The following is a 27,384-nucleotide window of genomic DNA, read 5'->3' as shown; positions in this document are numbered from 1 at the left end:
TTAGTATTGCAGTAAAGCCAAGCTTTTATGTCAAAAAAATCGGAGTGGGGGCTATTACACATGACAGGGGTGATCAAGGGACTGTGGACCGAGGCTAGCATTATTAAATATTGACTACTCCTGTGATTTATGTAGAGCTTCAGGGAAAAAGTGACTTTTTAACCGTTATATATTCTTTAGTCTCCAAACCCTACCATTTATCTCTTTGTGGAAATAAAGTGTGTGTTGGCTGCATATTTCTTACTCCCAGTTGAAAAAGGGGGGAAAAAACTCTTAAAAAATTAGACTGAGGCTGTTGCGGCAATTCGTTTTATAAACCGCCAAAAGCGGAATAGGTAAATTGGAAGCAATTACAAGATGTGACTAAAAAAAAAAAGGCTGAGCTAGTTTTAGATGACAGAGAATGATTCTTCGAGGGCATAGTGCTCAGATAAATTAATTTTGCTTGTTTATTTTTGCTTAAACAAGTCATTTTAGCAAGTTCTGGGTGTTTTGTTTTTTCTTCATCTTTCATTTGCACAGTAATTTAAAACGTCATCTAAAGACTGAAGCAATGGAGGAGAGATACATTTGTGGCTTCCAGTCATTGGGGTACTTCATGCCTATTGATTTCTTTATGATGCTGCATTTAGAAGCCTTTAGATGGGGAAAGGGTGGAGGTTATGGACTTACACACACGCCTCACTTCTTCCTCTTCCCGTGAAGGTAAAAGTCTATCTGGTCCAGAGGAGAGGTGAGAACTTGGGGGAATTAATTCCCTTTTAATTTGCAAGCAGGGCCGTATATCCTGCGGTCGATTGCATTACAGTAAGTGGTGGTGGCTGGGGACTTGGAGGCTTGGCTCTTGACCCCTCTTGGTTAATGGGCACACATGCATTGGTCTGACTGAACACATTACAGCCAATGGGTGGGAGTGTTGAAGAGATGCGTTTAAATTTCTGTAATGGTAATTGTATAATGGTAGGTTGAAATTGTGGTGCCTTTTTAGCATGTACTATCGTTAATGTTGTGATGTAATGGCAGGAGCAACATATTTTCTTAAAAATTGTGACATATTATTGGAAAAAAAAGTGATTCTGTTCATTGGTTGTAGATTGGATGTAGGCAGATCTGAATCTTAAAGCAGAAGTCCGAAACTTTTTTTGGGTAAAAAAATGATCCATAATAGCTACATATTTGAGAAAATACATAACCAGCCAGTGTTCAAAACTCTCTGCTTGCCTTAGCTCGATTCAAAGCGGTTAGCGTAATAGCGTGTAATAATGTTTTTAACTCCAGTGGTACTGGTGGATTTCAACACTTTTAACATTAACAATTTAAAAACAAAGTATAATATGCACGGTTTTGTGTGGTATGATAACTTAAGTGATTGTTAGATTTAATCAGCCCGATTTACTTCAATGTCAGAACCAGAACAAAAAGGGATGTTTCTTACTAGTTCAGACATTTTCCGGTGAAAATCAAATGTTGGTAATACTTCCAAAAAGAGTAATATGTGATTCTGAATGCCATTATCCATGATTGACAGCCTCGCAGTCTCCTCAAACATTGTTTTCATCCACACTGTGCTATGCCAAAGGTGTTGAAGTACAACTCACGTAAAGTTGATGATTCTGCGAATGACTGCAATTGCAGATTTTGAACAGAGATTGCGACATAGATGTAAAACGCCAGACTGCAGCTTTAAGTTATGATATTTTTATTTAAAACCTAACCCATCACAATAAGTTTAAAAACATGCATTTAGAAAGTAGACTGGGTGGATAGCCATTTAATTTCCTTCATTCCCCATGTGAAATGTGTAGTGCTAAAACAATGACTCCTTTTAAAACGTTTATCCACACCTCAGTTGCTGTTCGCCAAACAAGTAGATAGCACCACCCCAAACTCATGCCATTGGTTCAGCCAGTGTTGCTGTTGTCAGGCTGACTGGAATGGTCAAACAAAGCAATTTGATTCAGCGAGACATGTGTTTATAGGTATGTACTGGTAAATCTATACTAGGTCCAGTAAAATCAACTAGACTTGCAAAGTTGTCTCTGCAGATTAAGTCGAATAAGCGAAAGAATTTTAAAGAAAGGTTACACACTTCACCTTTAAGATGTGTGTGTGTGACTCTTAGTCTTATTTGGGTTATGAATTTGAAAGGGCAAACATATCTCTCTTGGGGAAATTTTAGAATCCTTTCATTGCGTTTTATTTTGATAATGCTTATTATGGCTAAGTATGTGGGCATCTCGGTTATTTTTAATGGATTTTCTTTGTTTCCTTTTTTTAATACAGCTCTTTATAAGGCTTTTACCAGATTGACAATATGCTCACTCAGTTTTTTTTTTTTCTGCCATTATTTATAAAATAGTATTTCTATTTTTGCCGCTATTTTATTTTTCTCTGTGGATCCGGCTTCCAGTGTGTTGAATCAATGTCTGAGCTGGCAGAGCAATCAATCCCCATTTCTGGATTAAGACCCAGACAGCCAAAGCCTGGGCTTCCCTGTGTCAGCAGGGCACTGCGGTTCACACTCACACACACACAAAGTGCAGATTGTCCAGCATCCTCTCAGTCTAAAAAGGGTCATTGTGCTTAAAAGGGTTTTTTTTTTAGACTAATGTTAACATTATTTATAAAATAACTTTGATCTGTGAACCAAAATACCCATGTATCATGCTGACACCTCACTGTCAATGATCCAAGAAAATTGGATCTGTATTTTGGAGCTTATTGGCAAAGTGATCATCATCCAAGTTCCTGAAGTTGTCCACAGGTCAGCGTGGCTCTGATCCTTTGATGGGGCTTTGTGGATGTTAAAATTGTGTCTCTGTGTGTTCCAGGTCAGAACTTCGGCAGTTTTGAAGCACCAGAGACAGAGACGAGAGAGCTGCTCAGCACTGGTGAAGAAGGCCAGTGGGTTTCCATAGGAGGACTGCTGCCGTATTCTAATTACACCGTGCTGGTGAAGGCCTGCAACAGTCAGGGCTGTGTAGAGAGCTCTCCCACCAGCGTCTCTCTCCCACCAGGAGGTCAGTACCAAACACAGCTTTCTGTAATAGAACAACATTTACATTTGTTATACACAGACTAGGTGAATTGACACGTGCCACACGCTGATTATATGTACCCTTAATTTTAAGTTTGGAACTTTGCTCATCCAAAGAGAATTGTTATTGTAGAAACCGCTGGTTCCAAACACAAAATGTAAGAAATTTATTTTTTGACATGGTTTTTTTTATTCAAATTTTATTTTATTTTAATGTGCAGATACTTTTATCAAAAGTTACTTGTATTACTTATATTAGATTATAGTACTTATATATTAGTATACTTATATCAGATTATAAATTTCATCAGGAACATTTTATTTTTTTCATGATTTATTTAGCAATGAATTATTTTCATTTATTTTATCATTTTTGTTTAATTATTTAATTTATTTGGGGTGGAATGGGGGGCTTTCTTTATTGAATAATAATGGTAGAGACTGACATGTCGAAACTGTGTCACTTGGATATGTATATGTGGAAAGTGTTCCACCTTGTCTCTTTTTGTCTATAGGTGAAAAAAAAAATGAAATTATTAGATAATGAAATATGAAATAAGAGTCGGTTGGAAGTTATTGAATCTAAATGATGTTCAGAAATCTCATAAAGTCCACTGGCTGAAACGTAAACATCTGCCAGAAAGCTGACAAGAAAATGATTAGTGCAGTTACTGTAGTTGTAAATCAATATGCGGTATCTCCCTGGGATTTTGTACACAAACCAAAATGATGCAATCAGCTGATATTGAATTTTTCCTTCCAAAACATATCTTCATCAGTAATGTGTATTTTCTCATTTGCAATTTTGAAGGCATAGAGCATAAAAACGCTATGTTTCCATAATATTGTCATGTTCTTCATTAACAGAATGTGTGTATAACTTCAGCCCCGATTCATATTTGACGCAGAGCTACAGGCTCTCTGCACTAATGTTTAATCACATGCCTTCACACAGGCAGAGAGCGAGCTGTTTGATCAGGCTGAATCTACTGGGCCCCGTAACGCGGCTTTGTATGGGGCCGGCAGGGAGACATTGGACATCTGCTGGCTGACAGAGAACAATGCCCGCTGCTGGTGATCTAAAGACATGCCATTTCCTGTCTATGGCAATGGCAGATAAGAGCGTATGCACACAAGAGTAACCACTATAAGTTTATTGCCACACTAAGGAGCCACACTTTCCCACTGTTAAATTGTTGTTGATTTTAATTATGACTCTTATGGCTCCAGAATGTTCTTTTTTATGACCTTCTCAGGCAAATGAAAGGTAACAACTCATTGGTTAAATAGGCCTTCGTCCATCCTTCCTTTTACTTAATGGTGTGAGAACTTATTAAGCTGATTTATACAGAGAATGGCTGTTGGGAGGCATGTGACACACACTGGGTTATATGTGTTTAAGCGAAAGGTAAATTACCATGGAGGAAATAAAAAAAAAGACAATTTAGTGATTTCTGCCTTCCCAACCCCCATTGTGTTCAGTGGGAAGGAATGGTTAGAAAAGAGGGGTCAGTGGACACGTGTTTCAGCAGGCGAGAGCCGATATTCAGTGCAAACATTACAGCGTTATGATTCATGTTTGAGATTTTTCTTGTTTCTCTCCCTCTTACTCCCTTACACCCTGTGTCACAACTATGCGCAAAGTGATAAAGTTTTCATCCTACTGGCTATTTTCCCCTGTAAAATAAATGTTAAAAATAATTTAATAAATAATTTAATAATAATTAATAGCTTCCTGATCACTGAAGCTGTTGGAACATTATATATTATAATTATTTTAAGCTTCCTGAATTTAAATTAAAGCTCTCGCTACTCCAACACTCTTATACCTGTTTTAGTTGAGGGATCGTCGGACATTAACTCGTATAACGTTTGTCTCATATATGTAAAAGTAATGTGACCCTTATGTTTTGGCCAGAGAAAGCTGCAAATTCCCTAGCCAGGACCCGCGAATCCCGGCGGGAAATGGCTTTCGGCCTGAAAACCTGCTTTGCTTAAACGTTCTATGCCAATTATTATTCTGTCTGTACCTGAAAGGAGAATCATTTTCCTGTAGGGAAAAGAAAATGAAGTTGCTCGGACACGTTTCATGAACAAACATCAGCGTTTGAAACCCTAGAGCTCTGCCATTGTCTCATCTCTCACGGAGGTGAACGGAGCGCTCATTCCCAGAGGAGTGCGTATGGATTGAGGATTGATTCGGTGGAATGGGACATGGCCTTGCATGTTCTCAGATGATGAAGCTGACCTGTAAACGCCACTCCATGTTAATGCCCAGCCTTTAAATACAGACCAATCTCTCTCAGACGGCTCCGCTGAAAAGGCGTCTGCACACCCAAGTTAAAGTTCTGCGAAATTGTTCAAGTTCAACACAAAGACATAAGTATAAATTTTAAATACCACGCTTTTCCCTCCACTTCTTTCAGTAGATCTTTTGGTTTGTCTGAGCTGAACTGAAGCCTTGTCTCAAACTGTCCTTGTTATATCAAAGAACAGAAGGAGTAGAAGGCTTAGGATACAGACGAAACATAAAAGTGCATAGTTTAAAATGATTAGTGACACTTTTGATATACCTGAGGAAGGAGGCAGGTGAAACAAAGGAAGCTTCATGCCGACTGTTTGATGAAATAAGGCTGTGAGGAATTAACTCTTTTGTCAATAGGTGTCTTACTCTCGTTAGAAGAGGAGCACTGTCTCTCTCTTTTTTTCTCTATATAAACTTTAGGGTAGAAATCAAATGCTTTGAACATATTGTTTATTCCTCAGTGTGCAGAACATACAGGTTAAAGAGATACTCCACTCTTTTTTTTTTTTTTTTTTTTTTGGAAATAGGCTCATTTTACCACTCCCCCAGAGTTAAACAGTTGAGTTTTACTGTTTTCAAATTCATTCAGCCGATTTTCTGATATTTAGAAGAATATCAGTCACCAGACAGTTTCTGGTCTCATTGACTTCCATAGTAGGAAAAAAATATACTATGGAAGTCAATGAGACCAGAAACTGTCTAGTTACTGATAGTCTTCTAAATATCAAAAAATCGGCTGAATACATTCAAAAACGGTAAAACTCAACTGTTTAACTCTGGGGGAGTGGAAAAATGAGCCTATTTCCAAAAAAAGTGGAGTATCACTTTAACTCCTGTATTTTTTGGGACAGTAGTCAAGGGCATACGCAAGCATACACTAAATAAAACATTTTTTTTCCTGTAAATTTTTATGTGCCCACGTAGAAATGAGTAATGATACTTAACCATGGCTGTTGGAACAATTTCCAGCTTTGATCTGCCACTGTTGTGCTTTTTGTTCATTTATACAGTTATTTACAGTGCTAAATTTGAATGTTCACTTTCATTTAATACGAAAATGTCCCATATTGCTACTGCTGAGACATTCAGACACTCTTCACTCTAAAATGCAGCGCAACGGATTATATACTTCTTTAATTCACAGCCTTTGATTTAATAATCGCAATATAATGTTGATAAGCTTTCTATGCCATTGTTTTTCATAGACTAGTCCTACTCCATGCCAGCAAGAAACATTGTAACCCTGACACAGTGTTGGGAAAGTTCACTTTCTACATTTTCATTCATAGTTCTTTTTTTTCCATATGTTGAGACTCAAGCTTTTTTATTATTAATTTTGCCACAGCCCATATACAACCATAGAAAACAATTATTTTATCGACGGGCAAAGCTTGCACAGCAATGTACGATTTTTCCCATCCTCACCGACCTCGTCATAAAATCCGTTTAAATGATCATACGACACCTCCTCGCTCGCTGCTTTGTCGACGGCGGCTGCGGTGCGAGACTGGTGGCTGGTGTTGCCAGATTGGGTGTTTTTTCGCTACATATAAGGCCTGTTTACATGCGTTTTAGCCGGGTTTTCACCTGGAAGGCTCTATAGAAATCTGGCACCCTACAGTATGTACGAAGTTAAACTGTGAGAGCGCGCGTTCACAGACACCAGAATGAACATTCGCCCTAAAATATGAACGCGTTTATCGTACATTGAACGCATTCAGGCACAACACTGCAACAGTGCAGAAAGGCCTTCTGTATTGTAACATCTAGCCCTATAATACCATAACTGAATCCACAGAAAGCCTTTTAATGCAGAAGTATGCTTCTTACAAATATCACGTTATGAGGTAGAACATAACAAATATGACTTTTGTCTCCTTTTATTGAATATTTCTGTGCAGTTGGTGGTCTCTTGATAAATTCAGTCATCATCCATGCTCTTTTAGACTGTGTGTGTGTGTTGGTGTTGAGGTCCAAACTATGTAAAGTAGTATTGGCATCTCTGAGCTGCGGCAATCTGTAGGGACATGGTCCAGACCTGTCCATATGCTCATCATCATCATTATGTTTATGACTGGTTGGCTGGGCTTTGCACTGTTTATTCCTGCCCAAAAGCCATAGCAGCAAAGGCAGATGGAGGAAAAGAGTGAAATGGCTTTCATCCCCAAGTCCATCTAGCAAAGCCCTATCCACTCTTCTCAGAGCAGCAGCAGCAGCAGCATCCCTCTGCCGAGCTTTTTCTTGCCTAATACTAGCACATGGACATTATGAAAATTGCAGCTTGGCAGTAAAACTCATTTTGGACCTCTGATTTGAGTGATGATCTGACCCCCGCTGAGCACGAGCCACGTCCCCGCAGCCTGTGTAGGGTTTGGTTCAGACATCCGCATCGTCTCTACCTTCTCCGTTCAATCAGGCTGTCACCCTGTCCTCCTAAATGACGCATGGGTACGTCAAGCTTTTCAAAGTCCCACAACAGCTTGGCATATCCATACTCTTTATTGACATAATTGGCAGTTCCATCGCTCATCAATCAAAGTATTAACATCTTTTTTTTTCTTGCTTTAATGTCAATGAGTTGATCTCATTTTGTTCGTTCCCTGTACACCAGAGACCAGGAATTTAGTCTCACCCTGATAACCCCTTTGTTTGTTTGTTTGTTTGTTTTAGCTTCGGCCATCACGCGCGTATTCAATTCTAATTTGTATTCTATCAAGGCGATTCTATTTCAGTGGGGCCAAAATGACTTAAGTAATCAACAGTTATTGAGTTCTTGTTGCCGGACAAGAGGAGGGTTGATTGAGAATGAGACTTCACTTAGGGAAAGGACTTCACTTGAAGCATTGGAGTGCTGTATTATTGAGGCTGATTCTGACTAGATTGCTCCTCAGAATAGATGATTTTTGCCTGGAGTCCTCCCTAAGCACTGAGACAAGACCCAGAATCAAGTTGTTTTCTTTTGTGATGGCTGAGATGTTTTCATGTGCTTCCAGGCAATTTTGTAATATAGTCTCAATGACTTGTGGATAAAATAAGACATTTGCAAATCATGAGATCTTGATGTTGAAATGCAGTTACACTTTGGTCAAAAATTATTTATTATTATACATTTATTTGTATCATTTTTATATTTGTTTATTTTAAAATATTATAATAATATGAATTATATTATTCATTTTATTTTCAATCAAGGGTTTTGTCAAATATAGAAACATGGTATTCGTTATTGATGTAAAGTATTGATATTGTGAAACTCACAGATGTTATTTGAATGTGTGTGTATGAGGATATGTGTGTAAGTTCCCTAGCCACTGAGATTGTGTTGAGGACGGATGACTCTCGCAGTAAATAGAAGCCACAGTATTATCCGTGGGGTTGATGGTGCGTTGGGTTTGAAGCGAGGCGAGGAGGCTCAGAAGGGGCCAGGAAGTCCTTGTAAATCAGAGGCGCAGAGAGCTGACCGCACCATTAGACAAGTGCCATTCACATTCTCCGCCCGTCTCTTGACTCTCTCTTCTTTAAAAACAGAGGAATTCTCTGTCCACTCTCTTTGTCTGGCTCTTTCTCTCTCTCCAATCTGTGATATGCACAAATTAAAGACTGCCCATTGGCAGAATATTAAATCTTTTAAGCAAAAAAGGAATGCACTGCATATACTTGTACTATCTGAAAAGAATGTATGTAAATTTCAGATTTTTGCTTAAAAAATATTATGAAGCAGTCTTTATATAATATAATATAATATATTTTTCAGCAAGCTATACACTACCATTCGAACATTTTTGGGGTTAGTAAGATTTTTAAAATGTTATATGTATATATGTATATATATATTGTAATATATATTGCTTACCAGGGCTACATTGATTTGACCAAAATACAGTAAAATTATTATTTTGTGAAATATTATTACAATTTAAGGGTTAATTCACCCAAAAAGGAAAATTCAGTTATTAATTACTCGCCTTCATGTCGTTCCAAACCTGTAAAAGTGATTAAAAAATAATAATAATAATAATAAATTGGTGCAAACAAAGCACTCAGGTTGATTCATGAAAACATTAACATGAACAAAACCTAAACAAACATGACAGCTAAATTGTCAGCAGCCATTACTCTAGTTTTGCACTTTGTCCAGTGTCATATTATGACTTTATAAATCCTTTAGAAATAATTCCTTCAGAAATAATTCTAATATGATGATTTGGTGCTCAATCATCTATAATATATATTTTGATATTCTGGATCTTTTGAACAGTAGTGTGTGTATGTTTACATTTATGAGTCATTGAAAATTGTGTTACTATATCAGTAATGTTGATGCTTTTTAATATTTATGTTTTAACTTTTGATAAAAACCAAAATTACAAGATACCAAAAATATCTGTAACATAGCTGAAATATAATGTCGGCAACTGATTGAAAACCATTCTTTCCATTTAAAACCCTTTCATAGAACCCTTCAGGGTGTACATTAGGTCCTCCATAAACACAATGTGTCCCATTGCGAGTATTTGTTGCCCAGCATGTGTTGTAGTGTGTGTATATACCTCTAAAACGCTCCCATCCCCAGCAGTGTTTCTGCCCATGTTCTTCAGCATATGCTGCACCGTGCAGGTCTTTTCTCTGCTCCACTTCACCTCTGCATCCTCTCCACATACAGCTCCAGATGGCCTTCTGCCCCCCAGGCTGGCAGCTGCCACCCCCACCTCGCTGCAGGTGTCCTGGGCTGCTCCAGCGCGCCACAACGCTCCCGGACCCCTGCGTTACCAGCTCCAGATGAGAACTTCAGCTTACCCACAACTTCACCAGTAAGCTCAGCTCAACAAAGCAATCAAGACCTTTTACTGTGTACACATTTACTTTTCTACACTAGTGCAATCATCAGTGAACAATAGTAAATTTTGTGCTGAAAATGCAAAATGATCTAAGACATCGAATCTGGAGACAGCAGAAAGCAGAAGTTAGCTTGTTGTAGAGCAGATTTACAGGAATATCAAATAATAGGCCTTGACCAGGGCTGTTCCTATGAAGAAAAAAAAAGAAAGAAACAAATGTTTTATCTAATATGTATGCATTACATGCTCCCTGACAACAAATTGCAATTTAATCAGAAATAGGAGAATTCTCATTCTGTTGTAATAAATAAATGACTAGGCGCATGTATTATATATCACCCTCATTTCCTGGGATTCTTTTGAAATGTATTTCATTGTTCATGTGATTTATTTATTATACTCCATGGTAAATTTGATCGTGAAGCTCTGTGGAAGTTGACGCTCCTTAAAAACCAGCAAAGATTTGTTCCAATCAGCAAGACAGTAAGCCATTTAATGCAGCATGATTATATCTATTTTTTCATTTCAGTTCAATAAAAATATCAGCTTGTATTTTCACCAGAATAATGACACATTCTAACCATAGAAGTTGATGCACACATTCAATCCTAAGATCACATTTGATTTGATTTGCTAACTAATCAATGGAAAAGTTATTTTAATCATTTTAAAGGACCTATTAAGTCAATATTGGAAGTGCAGTCTTTATCAAAGAAAAAAAAAACAGGCTAAATATTGCTTATTCTGCACCACACAGGGTTTTTTTTTCAATTAGATGCCCTCTAGAATGGGAATAAAGTATGAAAACCTTTTATTATTAAACTTTTATTTATCAAGGACCCATTAAATTGGTCAACAGTGACATTAAAGACATTATAAAAACATTATAATGTTACAAAATATTTCTTTTGAACTTTGTATTCATCAAAAAATGCTGAAAAAAATGAATAGATCACAGTTTCTATAAAAAATATTAAGCAACACAACAGTTTTCAACATTGATAATAATATGAAATGTTTCTTGAGCAGCAAATCAGCATTAGAATAATTTCTGAAAGATCATGTGACACTGAAGACTGGAATAATGATTTTGAAAATTCAGCTTTGCCATCATGGGGAAAATTGACATTTTAATATATATTAAAGTAGAAAACGGTTATTATAAATGTAATATAATTTCACAATATTTTCCAGTGTTTTTTAATCAAATGGATGTAGCCTTGATTGAGCGTAAGAGCTCTTGCACAAAATATGTCCTGCACAAATTTTATATTGTAATAGGAAATATGTCAACAAAGCTTTGACACAAAAAACAAAACTTTCAAAACAAAACAAAAACTTTCTTTTGTTGAAAGTCAAAGAAAATGAAGATTCCAGAATGCAAACCCATCTACTGGATGTCAACTAATCATTTTTGCCATGTAACGCTGTTAAGTTAAGTATAACGTGTTTGCGCATGTACATTTGTTTCTGTCTTCAGGTTATTGGACAATGAGACCACTGTCTTTAGTTACATGGTCAAGGAACTGGAACCCTTTACAGAGTATCATTTCAGACTTCTGGTGTCCAACAGCCATGGAGAAACCAGCAGCCCATGGGTCTCTCTTTTTACAGCGCAAGACAGTGAGTTCCACAACTGAAACAGACACACACACATACAATGTTCACAAACACAACAGAAAATCATTAAGCACACAGACAGTGTGTTGTGTTTAACCACATGTCAGGCGGTTCCTCTGTGAGGCTTGTCCAACAGAAAAGAGCAGGTGTTGAGAGAGAGAGAGAGAGAGAGAGGGCCAGTGGGCAGAGATCTCTAGTTAAAGGTACGCCTCTTCCACATGACCTTGCCGGTGTCATTTTGGACTGATTACTGTAATAGAATCATATTAAGGATCATAACAGACACTCTCTGCTAAGTTATAAATTAATTATACTTCAGCCTATTAGCACATACTGTACATTATAATTACTGAGCCAGTATTTGCATACACTCAGATTGCACTGTATTATGGACCATCACCTCTTCATTATCATGCTTAGAGAAAACCCACCTCCCCCTCCCTACAATGCCCTGCAGCACTTCACAACTTCTGCTTTTGGGAAGAGTTTTCCCTCCATCTGAGGGCTGAACTACGTGAGCTGAGTAACATTCACAGCCTCATTGAGACTTTTTGTTCAGTATCGTCTCTTGGATTCTGCTTTGGTCTACTTGTGTTGCATCATGTGGCCGTATACTTGATCTTGCACTTTGCAATTAGCATTCTTTATGGATGTTTAAATGAGTAGTTCACTTTTAAAAAAAACTTTTGCTGATAATTTACTCACCCCCATGTCATCCAAGATATCCATGTCATTCTTTCTTCATTCGAAAAGAAATTAAGGTTTTTGATGAAAACATTCCAGGATTTTTCTCCATATAATGCACTTTACTGGTAACCAAATGTTCAATGTCATTTAGTTCATTGTATATACATGTGTATATATATATATATATATATATATATATATATATATATATATATTCTTGGTCCTAAAAATATTTAGACATTTAAGTAAATATATTTCATATATTATTTTATTAAATAATAAATAAATAAATATATAACTGTAGTATTTAATGGCTATAGTATATATAATATTTAAATAAAACTACTTGAGATTTTTATGTTACTTACTTTGGAGTATTTAAGAAATTGAAAATCACTTTTAAATGTGATTAATACATTTTATTTATTATATTTTAACAAATATGAATATTATTAATACATATATTTATTCAATGTATATTCTGATAAAATATGCAATAATTTTTATGCAGTATTCACATGCAAAACCGAAATTGGATAGATTTTTAAAACATGACGGCTAAATGTGTCATTAGTACTTTATTTTGTTGAACATTGCAATATTTAAACTGGCACATTTATGTATATACTCTTCCATATGCCAAAACTGCGATGACCCAGCATGCACCACATTAGCAGTTCTTCTAAAAGTCACCCTAATCCCAAGTAAGCGGCATGTCAAATCCTGATCAGCATGGTATATAAATCAAAACCATCCTCCTCCTCACTTTCCATCTGCATGTATCTGGCAGCAGAAATGAGCCCTTCACTCTAGCTCTATTTACTCATCTCTTTCTTTGAGGCAGGGGTGATGACTTTGAGAACAGGTGGGTATTACCAAGAAGGAGAGAAATGATTGTTATTGTTAAAGAGAAAAGCCCTTTATTTCTTTTCCGAAATGAGCTGTGAAGAGCCTCGATGCGGCATATTCGGCTCTCTGCGGCAGGATTATGGGGAAAGCGTGCGTTTTAGTGGCTCCTGGCACTGCTAATAAACACTCTCACACATATCATCAGGCGCCCCATCAACGTGAAATAGTACCCGGCAAAGCCGCACTAAATTAACAGTAGGAAAGAATTGAGGAGATTCTTCAAAATAATGTGTCCGGCCGCATGATAAAGGAAGAGGAGAGGATGGGCAAGGTGAAATAGGAGGAGAGAAACGTATGTCATATTTTCTTTAGCTCTTTTTCTTCTTTGATAGGGTCCCAGTCGGCCCGCACATCTTCATCTCTAATTTAGAAATCCCCTCTAGAGGGATTTCTCCACCTCTGTGTGAAATGTTCACAGTAGCACTATAGCCTGTGTGCATGAGCTGCCCTATACTGTTTAAGATCACAAATGGTGTCTCATTAATACATATCAATATTTCAATTATCATCTCATCTAATTTAGATTAAACATTGATGTTCTGTTACCACAGATTTGGTTGTTTTTAGTATAAAAGTAAATCACTGTAATAGTTTTAGGATTGCACAGAATAGTCAACTTATCATGGCGCAACAGGATAAGAAATCTTTCAAGTCCACTTTTACGCTCCGCTTCCAACAGTTAAAATGACAAATGATTGCACCACACGCACAGAAATATTAAAGGGATACTCCCCTTTTTTGGAAATAGGCTCATTTTACAACTCCCTCAGAGTTAAACAGTTGGGTTTTACCGTTTTAGAATTAATTCAGCCGATTTTCTGATATTTAGAAGAATATCAGTAACAAGTTTCTGGTCTCATTGACTTCCATAGTAGGAAAAAATATATACTATGGTAGTCAATGAGACCAGAAACGGTCTGGTTACTGATATTCTTCTGAATATCAGAAAATCGGCTGAATGGATTCGAAAACGGTAAAACTCAAATGTTTTATCTCTGAGGGAGTTGTAAAATGAGCCTATTTCCAAAAAAAGTGGAGTGTCCCTTTAAGTAGCGCAGAAATGTATTGTCAACACTGTTCTGGGATTTATATAGGTAAATATATATTTGTTGTGATCGTCACAAGAATAAATTACCGCATTCACATCTGTCAACTGTCATTCTGACTGTCATCTGACAACTGGAGTTCTGGTTCGGACTCTTTTCAGACTACATTTTTAGGAATTGTATTTCATGCCGTGTTTTTGTTAATGCTGATTTATCACATCTTGTGTGCTTTTTCTGGGCGAGTTGGAGTGAACTGCGGCTCTGATAGTCTCATGAATGCACACTTTGTGCAGCCGAGCCAAGGTTAGGATTTTTGTAATAATTAGTGCCGGGCAACGATTAATCCCGATTAAGGGCAAGAGGATTTTTTTTTTTTTTTTTTTTTTTTGTGGTCCAAAATAGAAAGAATGGCATACTGCATTAGAACAACACCAAGGTAAGTAAATTATGGTTTAATTTTCATTTTAGGATGAACTATCCTTTTAATTATAATACCAAATTGTGTCCGGTATGTTATAAGTTTCTGGTTTGGTGAGTACATGAGCCTTACTGGTGGAGCTGTGGGAACACTTAGGTCTGTCTGTTTTGGTATTTTTGTGCTGCAATATGTCAGAACACTACTAGAAATCTCCTTAGTGAAGATGTATGAGCATTTTAAGTATTCAAAAGGCCCTCATTCCTTTCCTTTTTATCATTCCATTAAGATTTTATAACCATCTTTTTAATGTAATTCCATCCATGAATTTTTACCCCTTTGACTTGACAGGCGGATCTGTGAACATAAACTTTGCCATGTAGAAGAGCTCTTTTCTCTGTCTTCTCTGCCTGTGCTAAAGCGCATTGGTTTGTGTGCATCGAGTGACATAAAAAAATGAAAGGGTTTAGAGGGACAATTGTAGGGGACTTTTTTTTTATATTAAATCTCATGTATTAAAAGTATATATATATATATATATATATATATATATATATATATATATATAGTCTCTCCCAAGATTGTAAGAGTTTTTTTTTAACATCACTCTTTCTACAGTGATGTGGTTTATTTAAAAATTGTAAATAGTGCAGTTAATGTGAGCACGAAAACCTTGCCTACTTTAAAAAGTCATCCCCAACTTTTACTATTATTTCATCTTGATATTAATTTTCACCCCATGTGTAGTTGTAAAAATGTTGCGGGTAGAGCAGCCACATCTGTGCAGATCACCTTGAAATAAGTAACTTGCTGTACAATAGTGTACACTTCATCAAGTTCAAATCTAAAAGAAATCTTTCAGAAAGAATTTATGATTTCTTTTTTTGTCATTTTCCTTTCAATCTTCTTTTCGCTAAACAGCTTCTTGAAAGTAGTATACCGACACCCGTCCTAGTTGACATCAGCCACGCTAACCTTCAAAGCGATCATATTGTCACAAGGACCTCTGCAATGCTAAAAATAATCCTCTCTTTCCTTCACGTTCCCTGCCCCCCCCCCCCCCCCCCCCTTGCCTTGTCACTTGATTGTGTTATTATTATGCTAACCAAATCCTTATAAATGTGATTTAAGGCTTGGCGGCCCGCGCTCTTGTTTTCCCTTCTGCTGTAGCGATTTATAGTGGCCTAGGAAAGGCCTCTCTAAGTATTCCAAATGTCCTGAGATTACAGCTGTTGCCGATGCCTGATTGAGGCCGACTGCTGTTATTGCACTGTGTTCTTGCTTGTACCCTGAGAGCAGTAAAGCATCAATAAAATCAAAAGCACCTGCATCTTAAATGAAATTTCAATTGAAAAACTTAACAGCCCTTCAAATTGCGGAATTTAACGCAGACCAGTAAAGCTTAAATAACACTTTGCCTCTGCAGAGTGAAAGGCCGGGCAGCTGAGCCGAGGAAGGAAGGAAGGAAGGAAGGAAGGAAGGAAGGAAGCAAGGAAGGCAGGCCGGGGGGATGAAGTAAGGAGGGGTGGTTCACGTTCAAGGTGACTTGATTGTCTCATGTGGTAAAATTATTTACAATTAAGGAATTTCTCCTGAGAGCCACATTGGATTTGCCGGCGAGCACCTATGCGGGCGTTTCGCGGTGGCGGCGGCCGTGAGCTTTTTCAGTATTCATGGACGCTCCTGAACCTTTGTGGTAATTGAATCAGTTAGAGTGCTGAGTGGAGCAAGCATAAAAACCTGTTAACCCAAAGGTCAGATCTGTGCATTGTTTATTTATCAGGAGGGAGAGGGAGCAAAATCGGCAGGGCCCCTTTACAGACACAGTAAAAAATTACCCCCAAAAATAACAGCTACTAGATGAATGGAGAAATCTGGGCCGGAATCATAAGCAGCGGCCGGCTGTGTGAAGCGCAAATGGAGGAGGCTTGAGTTAGGAATGACTAATGGGAATTACACCTCTTTATTTCTTGACGTTATTTCGTGATCTGAGTTATTATGATAAAGTGGTTATATTTTTAAAAAGGTCAGTTTGTTTAGATAATGCAGTGCATTTACTCGTACTGCATATTTAACACACTCATGCCAGCTGATAGCGCTGTTTGTTTGCACCTACAAGATGTGCTTTTGTACTGTCCGATTTGCTACAGGAATTTGCGGATCAGTTAATGGAACAAAATTTGTGTGTGACAAACAGGTCTGTTCTGAGTGCGTGGTTGAGGCTTTATAAAACGGTAGAACATTAATATTAAAATATTATTACAATTTACAGTAACGATTCCTATTTTAATGTATTGTAAAGTGTACTTTAAATTGTCACATGGTCCTTCCGAAATCATTCGAAATCACCAATATAGTGATTTGGTGCTCAAAAAGCATTTTTTTTTTTTTTTTTTTTTGTAAATAGTTGTGATGTTTAGTATTTTTATAGAAACAATGAATTTTCTTTTAGGATTCCTTGAATCCCATGAATTCCAAGAATTCCATGAATAGAAAGTTCAAAACAACAGCATTTATGTTATAGTGTTATAAAGGTCTTTACATCCTTGCTTAATAAAGGTATTAATTTATTTAAAAAAAACTGTAGTGTACACAAATGAGTCTAATTTACATTGCAGAGCTTGTTTTAGTGCATTTTGCACCTGGTAAAGGGAATTGTAGGTGGGTTAGTGAGTAAGACTCAGGAATGTATGCTTAAATAGCATGCAAAAGTGGTTCAACTGTGAAGTGAATTTGCTCCATCTGTGTGCTTCCTCTCTGTCATGTCTCTTTATTTTTCATTATTAGTTTTTTTTTTTTTAAGTCATTACCTTGATGCTTGTTGTGGTGGCCTCTGAGCTTTGGGGATAGAAAGAGTACATGTAGCCAGTTATGTCTCCTCTATACATAGTGAGTCAGTTGGGAGGTGATGGGAGGTGGAAAGTGGGCCATCTGTGGGGAGACATCAGCAGCTCAGCACGGCTGAGAGAGAGCCAGTCACCTTGATCCACACGCCCTTGCCGGTACGCCATTACCGTGCTACCGTGGGATGTAAATGGAGGAAAACATTACCTTCAAATGAGCTTTCATAGGGCCCCAAATATCAATCAGACAGCCCAGGCTCCCGAGTAGACAGGAGACGCTTAAAATTCAACAAAACAACTTCACTTCAATTACCACATTTCATATATTCCTCCTGTAACTGCTTTCTTTTTACCAAATGTTCGAATCATTTTTCAGGTTTTGTCTTTTATTCTGGGATTTCTTAACAGTTCTGTCAGAAAAGTGGTATAAGAAGTTACAGTAATGTAAATCTGCATCCATATATTGGGCCTCACAGAATGAGCACAAATAGTGCAATAAACCAATGTGACATTTTGGATCAGCATTATTTTGAAACCCAATAGCAATGCTCCACATAGCAAATAAAGACAAATCATCAAAATAGTATTTTCTCGATTTGCATTTCCTGAAGGAAATGCCAGTGCTTGCAAAGCAGCAAAAGAAGGTGTTCAGGTAATCTTAGGTTGTATAGGCCTCAGTTGTGTTTAAATGAAATGCTGCATTTGCCATTGTCATGATGCTTAGAGTGCATCAGCACAAAAGAGGAAAGTTGATTTTTTTTTTTCTTCCTTTTTTTTTTTTTTTGTCTATACCAGGGGCAGGCAAGTTTGGTACTAGAGAGCCGCTTTCCTGCAGAGTTTAGCATACACATGTAAGAGTTTTTTTCTAAACTCTGCAGGACGGCGACTAGGACCAAAATGCTTAAACTAATGCCAACTTGCCTGGTCTATATAATGCAAGTTAATGGAGTCTGATATTGTTTAGACTCCAGCGTTCTTGAAAATATTAAAGGTATAGATGCAAAGGTATAGAACATGAGGGTGAGTAAATGATGACAGAATTTTTATTTTGGGGCTGACTTTCCCTTTTGGGTTTTTGGTTTGCAAGTACTCTATAGGACATGTCTTGTGAAGATTCCTTTCTAATTTCTAAAGAATATTAGAAAATCAACTAATATTCTGTTTCATTGGCATTAACCCCTTGGGGACCAAGGTGGATTTGGGGTCCTTGAGATGTTCCGACATGCCCTGACATTTGTACTTTTTTCAGTTGCTTATAAACATATTAAAGGCACAGGTGAAATTACACTTTATTTAGCACAAACAGGGCTACCATAATATAGGAGCAACATGTATGTACATGTTTGTATTTTTGAGAGAATATTGCTTATGTGTGGTTATTGAAAAAACTAAAAATGAAAGTTTCTGAAATAAGGCCACAAAACACATGACTTTTGACTAATGGATGTTGTGGCCTTTCTTGACAAGTTTTTTCTTCACAATGATCTGAAAATCATCCTCCTAATATTTCACATAAAACTGTGAATTGGGTTATATTGTGAAAAACATTTTTTGTTTGCCAAGGCAATATGCGAATGGGCGTGAACAGTAGGGGGGAAACAAACCGGCAATAGGAGTGGCAAGGCAGGACAAGGTTTGACTAGGAGCAAAACAGGAAACATTAGATGACGAACTAGCACAGAACTGAAAACACAAGGAGAATAAATAGGGAGCAAACAAGGCAGGTAAAGAGGGAGGACAGGTGAGGCAAATGAACCAAACAAGATTGGTGGGGTTAAGACCATAGATGGTAGACAATCACACCAAACCTGACAAAGACACGGACACATGGTCAGCGAACACAATCACAAGCTATGTGCTCAAACATAACAAGACACGAACTCGCAGCTAATGAGAACACTCATAAGCCGTGTTCACACAAAACATGACAACATGAAAGCACGCACCCACTGAAAAACACAAGCCGCATGCTACACAGCACAAGACAAAACATAACATGAAAGCTTGCGGCCGATGAAAACACGAGCTGCATGCAACACAGAACACAAAACACGCAGACAGAAGCAAATTCAAAACCGCACGGAGAATGAGCAAATGCTCGTTCCATGCGCTCTTAACAGAAGCCAAACATACAGAACATAAATGTCATAATCTTGACCGAACCGAAACCAAGCTAGACCGAAAACGACTCACGTAGACAGGAGAGCGCGGCCCAACCACACGCTCACAACAAGACAGAAGGATTGTCAGAACTCTGTCACCAAACCAAGAATAAACAGACCGAAGTGACAGAACCAGAGGATGGCCCGAGCTGTCCGATTTCTTGATGTTAGTGCTGCCATGGCAGCTGTTGTGGTAACCACTCAGAGAAATGACCAGGCAGGAAACTAAAGTGATTTCATTCAATTCACTACAGAGCCTTCAGATGCTCGCCTCACACATGGCTGATATCCCTCAGCCACATAACCCCAACGAATAAATCCATAAATATAATTTCATATTTGCTTGTGATATGCAGCGACTGACACCGTCCTCTTTGGTAAATGAGCTGATTTGCAAACCCCCTGTTCTACATTTTAATCCAGGGTATCAGGCTGCTCTAATCAGAAGATGTCCTTGTGCTGTCAGTCTCAATGCTGCGCTGTCAGAGAGGAGCTGCTTCTCTCTAGATCATGGAGATCAATTTGATCCTTTGGTTCAAATCATTTAAAGACTAAATTAATTGAAATCTTATTAGTGAATATAATTCGTAGATGGATATTAGATACTCTATAATCTTTTCACTTTTATTTAGCGTCTGTCCCAACTTTTTTGGACTGTTGCAGCCATCAAAATGTAAAAAATTAAAATATACAATTAAATTGGTCAGTGAAAACATTGGAAATATTTTCTTTGTAAATTTGTCAGCTAAGAATTGATCTTAAGCATTTTACAAAAAAAATGATCCATAAATATAGGGGTTTGTATTACTTCAAAACAAAAAAAAAAGAAAAGTAATGACTTGTTTGAAATTGGCATTAGGGACCCCCTCGAAAATGAGATGGTTCATCTCAAGGGGTTATCCTTGAAACAAATAAATAAACAAATAAATAAATAAATAATTTACTTCTACTTCCTGTGCATATGTATTTTATTCACCACTAGTGGCAACAAATGCAATTGCAAAAAAGAGTTTCAGAATAGATTGAATAGTTCTAATTACTGTATTCTTTCTCTTTAGGACCTGGATCGGTTGACCCACCTGTACTCTCTGACATCCAGCCTAGAAGTGCTTCTGTCTCCTGGTCTCCTCCATCCCAGCCCAACGGCATCATCACCCATTATAATATCTACCAAAATCACCAGCGAACTGCTAGTGTGCCAGGGAACAGCACCAGCCACACTGTTTCACAGCTTGCACCCTATCAGCAGTACACTATACAGGTGGAGGCCTGCACAGTAGCCGGCTGTGCTCAATCTGCTGAATCCCACACCATACGCACCCCTCCAGCCCCTCCAGAAGATGTCCCAGCCCCTCAGCTTTACTCCGACACACCCACCTCGGTGGTCTTGTCCTGGTCACCACCACGTCATGTCAACGGTGAGCTGGACGGCTACACCGTGGAGAGGAAAGCCACTGGCACACAGCAAATCTCTACTGTGGCCACCTTGCAGGCCAACCAGACTCTCACTTACCTAGACAGCTCGGCCACGCTCAGCCCCTGGAGCTCTTACGAGTACCGCATTGTGGCACATACAAGGCTGGGTGGATCCAATAGCAGTGAGTGGAAGAAAGTGACCACCAGACCTTCAAGACCGGCAGGCCTGCAGCCACCTCACGTGCTGGTTTTGGATCCAGAGTCAGTACAGGTATATAGAGAGTTTGTTTGCATTGTTCTTAAGGGCTAAAATGGTTGAAAAGAATTAAAAGGTACAATAATAATTGAAAATTTCTGCTCATATGTTAAATATATAGTATGTTTTGCCAAAAATAAACTAATCAACTGTTATAGTGTTTGTTCCAATGCAAGCTAGGCTACATCAAAATAATGAAACTTTGAAATATGTCTGATAAAATGTAATGGTTTACTTTAAAAAAAATAATACTTTATAAGAGATTTATGGGAAAAATACAATTTTCTTTTCAAGTTGTTTCCAACTCTAACTTTCAACCAATTCTATGTAGCCCCGCCCCTTTTCAGCGTAGCGCTCGTTGTCTTTTGACTTCCGGTCTGTATTTTCACAGTGATCTTGCATAGGTATGAATGAACTGCTTGTAAAAAAAAATCCCGGTCGACATTTGTGAAGACATCTGCTTTACAATGCTTATGATAAACATTACAATGCTCATGATAACTTTTGTTAACTCTACAATAATTAAATCCACTTCACCAGCTAATTACTCCCCAGACAGCGATGCCATAGAAATATACAGAGTGACCGCAAAACCGAAGGTTCAAAAACGTTTCCCTGGTGCATAAGGTCTATATAACCAGGATTTGTTTCCAGGTATGACTAAAAATGTGCCTTGACTTATATGTACTTATATGTACTTAACACTTATATGTAAGATCAAAATCAATAGAGTAATTTGAGTCTCTTTTGCACTGATAAGGAAAAAAGTGAGCTTGTCGTGCCAGCGCGATAGCCAACCCGATAGCCAACCCCAGAGGGTTAAAGTTTAAAAGAACATGTTTGGATTGTGCCACGATCCGAACATGCTGATGAGAGTGTGCATTTTTCTTTGTGTCTGAAGTGCATATCAATCCTGTCCCTCCCTCCTGTCGGCAGGCTGTTGTTCCTTATGCCGCCTTTTCACCAATGAGGTGCAAATGAGGTCTTGGCTGTGGTTGTTAGTGAGAAGCTACTGTATTTCTTTCCATTATTCCCACACCTAGAGCATCCATCATTATTCCAATGACACTCATATACTATGAGAATATTGATACACATGGTTTCCAGGTCATTCCAGAGCTGTTTATAAGGAAGAGCCAATTAAGACTGTCAGATTATTGTTTGAACCCCTCATGAATGTGCCCTTGTTCACCTAACGTTTTAAATATTTTTCTTGTTTATTTAGTGTTGGTAAGAAATGTAAAGCAAGCAAGACCTTATTAACACGTCGACAAAGTAGATTTAAGTGTTTCAAAGCAAACTGAAACCCTCAGCGTAGACATCCCTGTAATTCAACAGACACGATACTCAAGAGGGCTAGGTAGCTTGCAGTCTTTTGGCTGGTTTACAAGTTGGATTTAAGGGGCGTTAATGTAACCAAACAAGCTTTTCAGCTTAGATCCTGCTGTGTGTAAATACACCCTCTCTTTCTCTCTTTCTCTCTTTGTTATTTGTTGTGTGCTAGTGCCAAGAAACATGGACAGAAATGCTTACCACTTCAAACAAAGGCAGCATTTGCATAAACTTGCTTGAATTATTCATTTTCCCCTAACCCCAGGTTTAGTGTATTGTAATACCATTATTATTTCATTAATTTGTTAACTGCTGCATTTTTGTGGAACTGGATGAGAACTTCTACATGTAAAAGCCAAAAAAAACAACTGTTCGCATTAGCATATGCTATATTGAATTCCTGTTGAGATGCTAGCAGTCTCCGTGGTGCTCATGGCAAACTCTGTGTTAGCAAGTGTTGAATCATTTGACGTCTTTCTACATTTGTTATTGTGTTGTTGTTGTTTTTGAACAAAAAAAAAACTACTTCAAAATGAATACAGGAGAGCAGATTCATTTTTTAATTTCCAAAACTATGAACTGCCATGGTGCCTACTACCTACACCTCATGGATCTGATTTAACACGCTACATAGCAAATTGCACTCTGCTTAGGAGACTCATCAACAATGTTGGCATGTTGCTAAGTAAACAGACATAACAATACATAACATATCTACACTAAACTACTTTTATCAATACTTTTTGGCCCTAGTTTTAAGATGCATTTTGGTCGATCGCATCACAAGTTGACGACTCTAAATACTGATGTAAATGGGGTCTAAAATGTTTTGAGCTGGTCCACTTTCGGCCACTTCCCATTCTTCTACCCATTTGTTACAGGCTTTGTGTCAGATCAAACCTGTGCCAGTAGGTGGCTCGCTAGATTTTGGACCAGTAAGAGTATTACTGTACATAGTATACAAAAAAAAAAACAGTACCCCAAAAGAGTAGTAAATAGCCTATTCATAAAACAGTAGGTAATACAGTAGCCGGGTGACCTATAACTTCAGCTGAGTTTCCACTTTGCTGAGTGCGCGTTCGATGGACACTTTGCGCGTTCGATGGAGAGGATTTATCAATGGCAGTGAAGCGAAGTAACTGACACTGGTGTTAATGTGACCGTAACAACATGGCGGATTTAGTTACTATGTCGGATTTCAATTTCATTCATACTACCCATTTTCATACTATAGAGAATGTACTTTCAAATTCACATATAGTACCTGCTTAGACAGTATGATGTTTCGAAAGCACTGTTTGTGTCCTACTAAAGTCTAAAAGTTTTGAAAAATTACTTTTATTGGGCAAGAATGCATTTAGAGTCGATTCTTTGTTTTGGGAGAAGATCCCTTTTTTTATCGCGCACTTTAGACTTCACAACTTTGCAGACCGTTTACATTTACAGACGGCTATATTACACACTGGATGAAAGGGAATATTTGAAACCGCATAATAGGGGCACTTTTAAAATTAGGTTGGACTAAAAGCGCTTTCTAAACCTTCCTTCACTTCTGCTTACATTTCAATTTCCATTATTATAACTTTTCTTATCATAACTAATTCTAGCAATAACATTTATCCAATCTACCATTTCATCTCGTTTCTACCATTTCTTTCATTTAATTTCACCCCCAGACATGCGCAATATGTTTAATGCGTCCTCCAAATGCTGCACCAGATACAGTATGCAGCAACAAGCACAGTTTCCTGCAATTCCATTAGGATTTCATTATGATCTCCAGGGGCTGAGGCCCTTTTTAAATGTAATGAAAGGAATATTCTGTCTTGGGTCAAAGTCAGGGTGCCTTCGCTTTATCACATGACGTCGGTTCCACAAACTCATCGATCTAAAAGCCTGAGATGATGTGTCGTGATGTTGCGCTGGACTCCGGCCCTTTTCTGGAGCTTCAGACACTCTTGTGAAACCATTTTAGTTTATAACTACATGACCACAAGAACTTTTATACTGTGATGATGTCAAATTCTTCAGACACTAACAAGTTCAAATGTATCCCGTGTTTTACTGCAGGTTACATGGACCGCTCCACTCATACCCAATGGAGAAATTGAGCGCTACGAGATCCGCATGCCTGATCCACACATCTCGCACACCAATACATCCGTACTCAACCGTACCGTCACCGGCCTTCTGCCCTACACCAACTACAGCATCACTATCCTCGCCTGCTCTGGAGGGGGAGGCCATGCTGGAGGATGCACTGAAAGCCTTCCGACACTGGTTACTACATTACCCACAATCCCACAAGGCCTGCCATCCCTGTCGGTAGTAGCCATCAGTGAGTCTTTCCTGGCTATTTCATGGCAATTCCCATCAAGGCTGAATGGCCCCAACATAAGGTAATTGTTGTACTGCATCTTAGTTTCTTGACACACATTTACAGTATGTTGTGTTACAACCGTGAACCGTTACAAAAGTGAAGAATCTATTTATTTATTTTACAACCATATCTATATACTTCAAATAATAATGATAATAATCATATTTGAAATATATAGATATGGTTGGAAAATGTGTGTTAAAATGAGATGTTTGTGTTCTTCAAAGTTAAATCAATTGTAATCAGAATTGTGAGCATTTCATATGGTAAAGCAATTCCTTACATGTTTTGAGAATAATCCATAAATCTCCCAATTAAATTAGGACAGCAATCTGTCTCCCTAGGTTGTGAAGAGCGAAGCACAACGTAAAAGTTCTTGTTCTTTCTCGCTGTATATTTTAGTCTGTTTTTGAGCTGATTAGGTGGTAAATAAAGGTCTGTTCACGGCGGATGATTAAAATTCATGACTACTTTTCCCGCTGCTGCTGTGTTTGTTTAACTAGGCTTATAAAGCGCACATTAAGCTGAGCTCTCCTGATTACAGGCAAAATTAGCATTACTGTTGAGGGAGAGAAAGAAAGAGAGTGAGAGAGAGAGAGAGAAGACAAAAGCACAAACGCAGTGAAACAGCGGTGCGGGTAAAATGGCAGGAGGATTGTGGGAGTGGAGCGGGCTCTGATTATCTGGCTGTTTCCGCTGCCCTCAGATTTGAGCTGTTGAGACGGAAAACCCAGCAGCCCCTGGCCTCACGTCCCCCTGAAGATTTGAATCTGTGGTACAATGTTTACGCAGGAACCAAATTGTTTCATGAAGATAAAGGCCTTAGCAGGTGAGATTACTGAAATTAGCTTTAATGCAAACTTTGCTTGTGTGTACAAAACTGTTTTTGTGCACCGATGCCATCTTTTTAATGCTGTTCAAAGATACTTTGAGCAAATATTCCATAGAATTAAATTGTTTTCAGCTAATCTTTCTCTGGCACTCCTTGTGTGTACGCTGAAAGACTCCAACACAAAACCCCCAGTTGTTTCCCTTGTATCACAGGTTCTATCATTTAGATTCACGTCTGACTTCATTTAAATGTTTTCAATCCTTGTAAATGATTAACTCTGTGCGGTTAACGCTTGAATTTGTGTAACGTATTTAAATACTTGCAGCAATATATCACAACTTTTGTGTTAACACAACTACAGTATCACAATTAGATATTATAGAGCCTCACTCTTTTGTTACATATAGTATATATAAATTATATACTTGGTAAGCATTAGAGACTTCTTTAAAAACATAAAAATAAATCTTACTGACCCCACACTTTTGATTGGATAAATATAGGTAAAATAGTTTTTATACTAATAAATGTATAAATTAAAGCATCTTTCTATATATAAATATATATAAAACCTTTTATATTTGTAGTTCTTTTACACATACATTATAATTCTATAAATAAAATACTAGTTTTATATATTATAAAAGCAAGATTCCATAATAATGAAAATGTTCTTGTGAGTAATGTTTTGAAATGTGCTGCAGGTACACATGGTACGAATACAAACTTCTGGTTCACAATGACATTGGATATGCTTCAGGGGAGGTCGCCACTGGGGTCACACTGGCTGGGCAACCCCTCACCCCCACCAACGTATCCATCCAAGTTCTCAATCATACGGCGATCCTGGTCAACTGGTCCACCCCCAGTAAGAGTCTAGATTCTCTACATGATTAAACTTATCCTGGCCCTTGACCGAAAATACATTTCTGGAAAGAATCTGAGATTAGAGTTTAGAGAACTTGGTTTTCGAGATCGACCTTTAGTGTGTCCTGTCTTTTACTATATTTTTTTTGTTCCCAGCTCTGCAAGATTTGCAGGGAAGGGTGGAGGAATACATCCTTACGGTTCTGTCCAGCCAGCACAGGCAAACTCTTACACTTGACCCCGCTGTGACCTCTGTGGTAATCTCTGACCTGCAGCCCAGCACGGCGTACAAGCTCTGCTTGACTGTGTCCAACGGTGCCCACAACATAACCAGTCCTGAGGTCAGCTGCACTACTACAGATGGAGGTGAGTATATGCTACATTGATGTTTGTTTAGTACATCTATTTTGACTGCTAAGCCACAGGCCCGCAGATTTGT

The 27,384-nt window shown here is 38.0% G+C and overlaps 1 protein-coding gene across 4 annotated transcripts in view; it reads left to right on the top strand.

The window, feature by feature from the left end:
- The window catches only part of ush2a (Usher syndrome 2A (autosomal recessive, mild)), a 198,181-nt gene that overhangs the window by 98,645 nt on the left and 72,152 nt on the right, over positions 1-27,384 (top strand). For all 4 annotated transcript variants that reach the window (XM_089120408.1, XM_039669219.2, XM_089120410.1 and 1 more), the window contains 8 exons: positions 2,832-3,020; positions 10,006-10,153; positions 11,661-11,803; positions 20,921-21,549; positions 24,937-25,265; positions 25,953-26,075; positions 26,783-26,946; positions 27,102-27,311. In XM_089120408.1, the coding sequence (XP_088976534.1) occupies positions 2,832-3,020; positions 10,006-10,153; positions 11,661-11,803; positions 20,921-21,549; positions 24,937-25,265; positions 25,953-26,075; positions 26,783-26,946; positions 27,102-27,311 (1,935 nt within the window). The remainder of the gene's footprint in view (positions 1-2,831; positions 3,021-10,005; positions 10,154-11,660; positions 11,804-20,920; positions 21,550-24,936; positions 25,266-25,952; positions 26,076-26,782; positions 26,947-27,101; positions 27,312-27,384) is intronic.

The sequence above is a fragment of the Pimephales promelas genome, chromosome 15 (assembly GCF_988280905.1).
Source record: "Pimephales promelas chromosome 15, fPimPro1.hap1.1, whole genome shotgun sequence".
Lineage (NCBI taxonomy): Eukaryota > Metazoa > Chordata > Actinopteri > Cypriniformes > Leuciscidae > Pimephales > Pimephales promelas.
The sequence above is the reverse complement of the archived record's forward strand: the minus strand, read 5'-3'. Positions and strand labels throughout refer to the sequence as shown.